Consider the following 10208-nt stretch of genomic DNA (forward strand, 5'->3'; position numbering starts at 1 on the left):
GATAAAGTTCTTTAAAAGATTAAATTTTTAAATAAACTTTTTAAGAAGAAATTTAAGGTTTTAGGTAAATCTTAGCGAAATGATGAATAATAAAGTTAACCTTGAAATATAATTTTTATATTAATTGCCCAAGTTTTCCCAAATAATCTGCTAACGGCGTTTTCCTCAAACGGTAACATTTTTATGTACATAAAAGTGAACAAGTCCTAAATGATAGATATAATTTATGAAAAATCTTTTATAATATCTATCCCTGTGCTAGGATGCTAACGGTCAACTGATATTCCTGCATGCTCTGAACATACAGATGCTGATGCAGGAGTACGGATCCTTTGAGAATTCGCCTCACACCATCAGGTACCTTCATAACCAGTGTCCAGCAACATTTCGGTTTCCTGGATCCGGATCCAAGGGGGAAAAATCGACTAAATCCTGCAAAAAAAAAAATATTTGCTCACAAATTTCAACAGTTAGAAAATGAGAGATTTAATCTTTCAATGCTTTATCAAGTTTTAGCATGAAGGTTAGCTAAACAATTTTTAATCTTCATGAATTTTTGATCCGGATCCATTTTTTTCATTAAAGAAAAAAGTTTTCATTTTTGTCAAATCAATTTAGTGCTCGTATACTGGAGAAAGATTCCTCTAGCATGACATCTGAACTTCGAGACAGGTATGTTTATTAATAACGCCAAAACTTGGGCAAATAACTGATGACTAGGGCTGGATGCGTTTTTTAACCCGTTTCGTTGGTTCCCGTGAAAATACGATTGTACTCCCAGCCCTACTGAGAACTTGCTTCAAATTCAAAATATTATATCCGTAAAAATTGATGTGTTACATCTTTAAACTTATACATTGTGAATTTTGATGGATATAGTAAAAATACTGAAGGTTAAAACCTTATAGGTTGCAAAAATATATTAAATTTTGAGGTAAGTTGTCTCAGTTTTTAAGGATAATTGGGGACTAAATATTAAAATGTATAAGACTTTTTATTTTAAATAAATATTGGAAGTTTCGATGTTTTCAGCTTTTTTTTCTTAAAAAATAGAATACATTCGTGACCCTTTTTTTTTAAAGAATGTCAGTTTAATGTACTGTAGGTTGAGATATTTGCGTCATCTCCCAGTTTCGAGTACATTTGATGTTGCAGAACTAGATCTATCTAATCTTGTCAGCAAGAACACTCTTCAGATATTCAAGGTTAGTTCTTGCTCTTGTTATATTTGATCTTGCAGAACTAGATCTATCTAATCTTGTCAGCAAGAATACTCTTCAGATATTCAAGGTTAGTTCTTGTTAATGCTCTTTGTGTTTTGGTTGTTATTGTTGTTCTTAATTGTTCAACCCTTTGTTTATGATCCTGAATGTCTTCAACCCATTTCTAAGACCCGTTGTTCATATCCTCAATTCCTTGATCCCTCTACTCTTAATTTATGTTCTTCATTTTTTTTATTAAATTGATCAGTATCCCTCTAATGATTTATGATCCCTGTATTGATCTGTGATCCCTGTATTGAGCTGTGATCCCTGTATTGAGCTGTGATTTCTTTAGTGATCTGTTATTCCTGTATTGATCTGTGATTCCTGTATTGATCTGTGATCCCTATATTGAGCTTTGATTTAAGTATTCATTTGTGATCCCTATATTTATCTGTGATCCCATATATTATCTGTGATCCCTGTATTAATCTGTGATCCCTATATTATTCTGTAATTTCTTTATTTATCTATGATCTGTGTATTAATCTGTGATCCCTATATTTATCTGTGATCCCTGTATTGATCTGTGATCCCTATATCAATCTGTGATCCATGTATTAATCTGTGATCCCTATATTCATCTTTGATCCCTATATTAAATATTAATCTAGTATCCCTATATTCTAGGACCAGCTGGAGTCTAGGAAGAGGAAAAGGCAAAGGAAACTAAAGGCAGAGAAGGTTCGGGAGAAACGAATCAGGAAAACAATATTACTTAAAATTTAGGATCGATTTTTCTTTTTCGTAGAAATCCACTTCATTTTTCGCACATTCGTCGTCGTATATATATTAATACATTACAATAAAGACTACTTAATATTTTAATTTTCTACCGAGTTTTTCAACAGCATGGATATTGGATACTGGATACACATAAACATGGAAACAAAGAGAAACTGTCAATTAACATCTTCTCGCTGTTTTCTTGTCAACTTGCAATATAATAAACAAACAAAACTTTTTGGAAATCACAATTTAAATAGTTAAGTGGTCTTCACTGTTTTGATATAATCGCCGACAAACAGTTTTCTGTTTTCATTTCTCTCCAACGTTTTTAAATCGAAATGTTTTTTTTCTCCATTGAATTACACTGTGAGCCATAAAACTGTTACTAAGAAGACGACATTGAAGCAATCTTGTGGGTTTTAAGGTTTATATAAAGCAAACAGTTTAGCCAAAAGCCTAAATATCAACTTGTGAAATAGGTCTGAATACACTTCATGTTTATTGACTTATTAAAAAATCCTTGTTCTATACCTTTGTTTCAGGGTCACATCGTAGAAGCAACTATTATTTTTAATGATTTGTGAATTGCACTTAAGATCGGGGCCGAATTACTAAAACCGAAGCGGTTATTTTTCGGATTTTTTATCTGATTCTGATGCACGAACAGATTTGTTAATCCGGATTCAATGAATTATGATAAGTCATTTTACAACATAGAGACGGTTCAACCGCGTATCTTTTAATTGAACTTTCAATCGATGAATCAAGACTCAAGAGAGATAGTTGAACCGGCGGTATGTCGTTCAGGGACCTCACCAATTCTGTCTTTATTTAGTAAAATAATATTGGTTGATTAGGCTAGAAGAGAACAGAATAATGGGAAGATATCCATCACCTATGGCCAGGATTGATTCTGCCTATCATTATCCCAAGTATGGTTTTTTAAAATTAATTAAGAAATTGCTGAAAAAATGGAGATTATCACAAAAAATTTCCTCATTTCTAAATAGTTCATAGTTTTAGCATAAAAAAAAATACAAAAATAGAAAATTAATACTTGTCAAAGTTTCAGTAAATATCGAAAAAAATGTTCATGATCTGGATCCATTTATTTCCATTCCAATGCGGATCCAGGATCCAGGATCCGCATCTGCATTAAATGAAATGGATCCCATGCACTGGGGTTTAAATCAAACAAAAATGGCATTTTTCGCGATATTATTATTGAAAATAAGACTTAATTTACATTTTATTTCAAGTTAATCAATTATTCCCAATAAAAGCTGTTGTGGCTCGAAATTATTTGGTCATTGTAGTCAGAAATGGGGGATTATATGTATTCTCATATTATGTAAGCAGTGATAAGGATCCATTTAATTTAATGCGGATCCGACACCTGGATCTGCACGAGAAAAAAATGGATCCGGATCCAGGCCATTTCTTTAAGATTTACTGATTTTTTTTAATAAAAAATAATTTATAAATTTTTTGTTTGATTTTTTTTTTTGCTTATTTTTATCTTAAAACTTGATGAACCATTCAGAAATGAGGAAATTTTTACAATCTCTTTTTTTCAAAAGTTCAGAGTTGGGTTTTTTGAGTATAAAAGTTTTTTTTTGTCGTTTTTGGTTATTATTTTACCCCTTGGATCCGGATCCGGATCCAGGAAGCCAAAATCTTGCGGATCCAACGGATCCGGATCCTAAGCACTGTTTAAAGCAATGTAAGCGTGTGAAAATCCACAAGAAACTCTTTTGTAAACTTTTTCAACCAACTAATGGCGAACCTTAATCTGTTGGATTCAGTTTAATCCTGCTTTTATTTTGATAAATGCCCTAACAGTCAAAGAAAAGCCCAGATCAATGGTATAGTTTAAACGCTTATCTTTCTTGTAAGTCGTATATAAAAAAAACCTCAGGATATAAAAATGAACGAATTCCTGAGTAATTCACGGCCTGTCAAAAGTTCTTTTGTTGCTGTAAGAGTTATTAAAGGTGATCCTCCATTTAAAGATGGTAATGCAGGATTCACAACGGTACCCATGAACCCTTCATTTGGTCGTTAATGTGCAAGAAATTGTTGGGTTTTTTGAAAATGTTTTAATTTGTTTATTCCTGTGTAATTTGACTTGAGTAGAAATGCGCAAGTTACTTTCGTATAGAAAATAGTCTGTTTTTAATATAAACATTGATACATAAATCATACTTGATCAGACAACGCTTATAAGGGAACTTTACTTATGTGAATCAGGCATTGCTGTCTTTGAATAGGGAGTCCCTTGAAATTTCACATACAGTCTCTTTAAAACAGACCTGAAAACTTTAATTTAATGAACTTCTCTGAAGGATGGGAGATGACCTCGAGTTCTTAAGCCCTAGTCCTCAGCTGGCCAGTAGCCTGGACTCTCAAGCCTCCGGCTTCGACCTTATGGGATCAGAGGCTGTCGGAGGACAAAGCAATGCAGGATTGAACTTTGCCAGGATAACAAAGAGTGGAGGAGGGGGCGGGGCTCCAAGAGCACGTACTACCGCTGTTCCAGTTAACAACATGGTCCAGTTAGGGTGAGTTAAAGACAGTTTTTTATTTTTTTTTATTTATTTATAAAAACAGTTCACTGATGTCAAGGAATTATCAGAATTTAACACTTTAAAACGCAGGCACACGACAATACCTTCTTTATCATTGATGAGTTCAAATTTTCAAGGGAACCAGTTGGAATCGGGCATAGCCATCTGTGCAGGAAGTGTCACTTAAAATTATGCTGTAAATTCAAGAAAATGACTGAAAAATTCATAAAATTGACACTGATAATAATGTAACATATGTTTCAGAGGTCCTTTGCTTGCTGTTCGACGTCGTCACGCCTGCTCTGATAGTGAACCTGAAATCGAAGGTAATCAATTAATCAATCAATCAATCAATCAATCAATCAATAATACTGTAAGTGTTATGACAACCTGAAACTCTCTAAATATGGTTAAAATCTGTTAAAGATATTATTTTTTATGGCTTATTTGGCAAAGAAAGAAACAAATTTACAAGCAGAGATTCATAAATACCTGGAAACAATCGTACAGTTGTCTCTGAATTCTCATCCTTTGTGGGTAACCCTGTTAAAGCTTGAGAGGCTTGGTTAAACGTACCCTATGAAGTGCATTCATATTACGTACACACATTTGTTGCCTCCAAGGAGTAAGAAATAAAAGGGAGATACAACTGACGCGGCCCTCCCTACCATATGATTATTCATGCTTTGCAGGCGGGTACTCATTTTGTACAAGAAATATTCAGAATAGGTTATTGTTTACGCGGTTGTACATCTAACTAATATTTCTTATACAAATGGAGTACTGTCCGCAAAGCATGAATAATCATATGGTAGGGCGGTCCGCGTCAGTTGTATCTTCCTTCTATTCCTTACTCCCTGGTTTCTTCTCAATAATTCAATAAGTAACCCTGTACAGTGTACACACTGTACCGTTTATAGAACCACGAACAGTCTAACATTCCATTTAATGGGACTGTAAGCGTAATTTCAAGTGATCACGTCAAAGATGGCAATATGGTATCCTTGAAAACTTAATCTGATAAAAAATGTGGAAGAAATCTTCGTTTTTCTGACTCAAAAAATGTTAAATCTTAATTGCTTCTTATAAAAGCTTGAACTAACTTAGATGGAGAATCAGCAAATGTCAAGAACAGCGTAAAGGGATTGACCGACAAATACCACACATTGCCGATCACTCCCTTTAAAGAAACAACAACATTGATTAATAATTTCTACTGGATCAGACAAAGCTTTGAAGTGCAGTTACCAGATTTGAAATTACTCTGATAGTCCCGTTAACGGTATATTTGCAGGCTATGTGCCACCTCCTCCTGCTGCTAGCCTAGGAGCTAGTCTTGGAGATGCTCTGGCCCAGGCCCTAGCACAGGCAGATAAACAAACTGGCAAGAAAAAGGTTAATATCTGGATTTTTTATTCTCTTTATTTTGAGACTTTTATTATCAGACTTTAACCTTTCTTTTTAACAGATCAATTCCCCCCCCCCCCCACACACACACACTTTTTAAAAAGGTCGAATTTTAACCTTATTAAACAACTCTCTCCTTTTTCTCCCCCATAGAAATAAGATTTTTTTTTCAATTTAACAACAATTTTGAAATTGCATTTGTCTTCACTGTCGGTGATTTATAAATTTTATATTTTCATTTATAATATGATTATTTTAGGGAAGAAAAGGGCGTGGAATTCTTCTGACTGGTGGATCGCAGAGACCTATTAATTAGCTTCCAAGCTATTAATTAGCTCCAACGCTGTTAATTAGCTTCAACACTGTTTATTAGCTCCAACGCTTTTAATTAGCTCCAACGCTGTTAACTAGCTTCAAAGTCATTATTGAATAGCTCTAGAGCTATTGATAAGTTGCAGCGCTGTTAATACGCTCTCGCTATTAATTTGTCCCACTGCTATTAATTAGCTCCAGCGCTAATGATTAGCTCCAAAGCTATTAATTCACTCCAATAACTGCGCCCAATTAAACAATGATTAATTAATATTTGATCCAACTTTTATCTCATCGCTTTTAACAAGTTATTTGTAATTTTTTTGTGATACTTGTGCTTTAAGGGACTTCTTCCTTAAACATTTTAACTTTTTCCATATTGTTTTCTTCAAATTGGTGTAATTGGGTTAAAAATGGATTTGGAAATTTATTTGAATGTTAGGCAGAAATTAAATTGGGTGTATTTGAACAGCAATTGATTGATAGATTAGGAAGTAAGTAGTTTTGGTACGAATATTAAGGAAGTTACGAAAGGTTTAGATAGGTAATTATGGTAGGAGCAGCTAGGTAACTGATAGGATAGGATAGGATAGGATAGGATAGGATAGGGATAGGATAGGATAGGATAGGATAGGATAGGATAGGTTAGGATAGGATAGGATAGGATAGGATAGGTAATTTTGGTAGGAACAGATAAGTAATTATGTTAGGATAGGTATGTAGTGACAAAAATTGTTTAAAAATAAAAGCCATACCAATTTTTTCTAACAAATCAAAATTTCCAAAACTTCATTTTTTTGCCTTTGATCAATACAATAATTTTTTTATGATATGATATACGAAAATGAATGTTTTTAAGTTATTAAATTGTTTTGTGATTTTTACAAGGTGGATTGTCAAGCCTCGGAGCCTTGCTGTTACAAAACAATCATTTATGAAAATAAAAAGTTATTTTTTTGCATTTTTTTCTTTTTTGAGGAAAGGGTTGTGTATATAGTGTGAGTTTGATAATCCTATAAATTTAATAATTAATCAGTAATATTTGTAACATATTACACATTAACATAATATTGGCCCCGCTTACTAAGACCGAGAAAAGGATCGATCTCGACAAGAATGTAAACTTTCTTCTAGTCGGAAAAAATCTTGAATTTTTTGCAGAGACATTTTTCCGTCATAAAGCTAAGTTTATCATTCAAACTTAGACTAAATCGATGTTTTTAAAAATCGTCAAATTTTGGAAATGTTCTCAATTTTGTTCCCAATTTTTTGAGGCAAAATGAATTTAGAGAAATGCAGCGTAAATTTAAGATTTTAAACACGTCATAGCACGTACAGTTAAACCCTAAATATTAAATACATCGAAAGAATTTAAGAAATGTCGTCTTGACAATTATTCAATGGGTTTAAACTATATTTCGTATGTAAATCTCAGTAATTGCTAAGATAAATAAATAGCCATGAATATGTGGGAACAGTTTTATGGAGCTCCATATAATCTTTTAATTAAAACCTTCCATTATCAGAAAGTGAAGAATACGACATTTAATAACAATTTGATACATTCTTTTGATGTATTTAGTATTTAGGGTTTAACTGTGAAAAATATCATATTCTAGGAGAAAATCGCAAAACATTATGCCGGAGGATAAAGGGGTGCGGGTAGGAAGCGCTACGGGTGAGTGCGTTGCCACAACTCTATGTTTGGGAGTAAATTGCGGGATGGAGGCTATACGGGTGCGGCTTGCCTTGCTGCCCTACGTACTCCTCCAATTGTGTCAGTTATATGTTTGGACCCATCGTTTACTTTGAAAAATGTTCACTTAGAGTTTTATTTCCCGAAATTATGTATTTGGTACAGGTGGTGTAGGGGTTTTATTATCACTTGATCAACTTATTTCTTTAAATCGCATCCTAGGACATTAAATAATTCAGTAAATCATTTGATTACAATTTTTTAAAAATAACATTTTCGCCATTTTCGCGAAATTCCGCTTTAATCTGTTTCGCGAAAAAAAACAAATGCAACAATTTTGCGGGGTGAAAATGCGAAAAAAATACGGAAGAGAAATTGTTAATTATGATAAAATAAAAATTCTAATGTTGAGCCTTCAGAGCAGAGAATTTTTATTGCGCAATTTATTGTTGCAGCTACAAAAAAAATGTCTCAAAATTTTGCAAAATTTTTAATCGTTTTCGCATTTTTTCGCTGTATTCATTTTTGCAAAAAAATGCGAAATTTCTCGAAAAAGTTCGTTTAATACGAACGCAAAATTTCCGCATTTTTTTGCGAAAGTTTCGTTCACTGGAAACCGTACCACTACCACCTCTGGTAACTCTTGGAGGTGTAATAAATGATTTTGTGATGAAAAAACTAGTTTGCTGCTCCTATGAACCACAAATGTAAGAAACAAGGATGAAAAAAATCTTTACAGTGTCTCAAAAGTCTCATTCTTTGTGGGTAACCCTGTATACTGCTTTCAACTGTATTCTTAGTTCTAACTTTAACTCTGGAAAACGGGTTTCACAGCAACTCAAGAAGGAAAAAAGTAATAGCTCTAAAAATAAAATAATTTTTATTAACCTATATTAATAATATAATTGTACAACTATGTAATAAATCTTTCACTTACAATCAACCTTTTGTTGAATAACACTTGTTATTTGATAATTACTTTGCAATTCTTAAAGAGAAAGTTTAAAAATCAAAACTTACTTTATGTTAATAACGTCATGAGTAAAAACATTTGCATTGTAGATTCTACTAAATGCTCTTTGCTCAAATATATATGTTACTAGCTGGACCAAATTCAGGAGACATTGCATTACATCCGTCCTACGTTACATCCGTCCTACGATACTTCGGACCTTCCCGCACGTGGTTTTCCAGCAGCTTCTGGCTGCTGTTGGTCTGATGAACTATATGTCGGATACACAATCAATTGAAAAAAAGTTATTGCAATCCGACTTACTATAGGTCCGATTTACTGCATTCGTAGATCAGATGACCAACCTAAGAAGGTCGGATGCACAACATTAGTTATAGGTCTGATGTACACCTTTTGTAGATTGGATGCAAAACTTTTGTTAGTCGGATCACAAATTATGAAGGTCGTATCCACAACTTTTGTAGGTTGGATGACACATTCATAGGTATAGAAAGCTCGGCCCAGAAATTGTCTTAACCAAGCCTAACCCTACATATTGGCAATTACTTTATCAATTTGATAAGTTTGGCCGCAGCGCTTGGCCCAAAAACGCGAGATGAGCTGAAATTTGGTATATGTTTCTAAAAGGGATATGTTCGAAAATAAAATTAAGTATCATCAAAAACTAATTCTCACACCTTATTATTCGTTTAAAGTAGACATTTTTTGTTTCAATATATAGTTTCAGTCATGTTTTATAAGAGTATGTATAGTTTTGTTTGATGAGGCTTGGATTTAAAGATATATATATGCTTTGAAAAGATAACGTTGCAGATTTCGCCCATTTCTAACACTCAGTATTAGAAATAGGCCAAGTGTAAGTTTTGGAACTATTTCCCACTGAAATTGGCTGAATTAATGAGTATACTCCAGTGTTAACAAAGAAAAGCGATTTTTAAAAAGTTTTAAAGATTTTTTTAATTCCACGGGCAACGCCAGGCAGTGAATAAATTGTAAAACTTAAAATGTACGTATTGTGATTTTAGCCGAAACGTATATCTATAAATCCGACCATCCCCCCTTTAGTACAATGTTTCAATTCCCGTACGGTCCCTTTAAAGTTGTTCTATAGATAATATTAACAATTAGACATCGGATAGATTTAAGTTCTGCATTGTCCTCGATCCGAGGCTTTCTTTTTAATATCATTTTTAATCGCTGCGGTTCTTCAGTGGTCCAAAGGTTGTAATCAATGAAAATTTTGCCAATTACTTCCTAAAATA

The 10208-nt window shown here is 33.3% G+C and overlaps 1 protein-coding gene across 1 annotated transcript in view; it reads left to right on the plus strand.

Moving 5' to 3' along the window:
* LOC111714889 (RING finger protein 10) overlaps positions 1-6882 on the plus strand; it is a gene marked incomplete in the record, with an annotated part of 16922 nt that extends 10040 nt beyond the window's left edge. Inside the window, 9 exon segments of the mRNA XM_023490103.1 lie at positions 263-357; positions 619-672; positions 1106-1205; positions 1893-1966; positions 2849-2923; positions 4337-4552; positions 4823-4884; positions 5853-5953; positions 6225-6882. Coding sequence (XP_023345871.1) covers positions 263-357; positions 619-672; positions 1106-1205; positions 1893-1966; positions 2849-2923; positions 4337-4552; positions 4823-4884; positions 5853-5953; positions 6225-6281 — 834 coding nt within the window.
* Between the last annotated feature and the right edge of the window lie 3326 nt (positions 6883-10208).

This window comes from Eurytemora carolleeae, unplaced genomic scaffold, assembly GCF_000591075.1.
Source record: "Eurytemora carolleeae unplaced genomic scaffold, Eaff_2.0 scaffold1258, whole genome shotgun sequence".
NCBI classification, from domain to species: Eukaryota; Metazoa; Arthropoda; class Copepoda; order Calanoida; family Temoridae; genus Eurytemora; species Eurytemora carolleeae.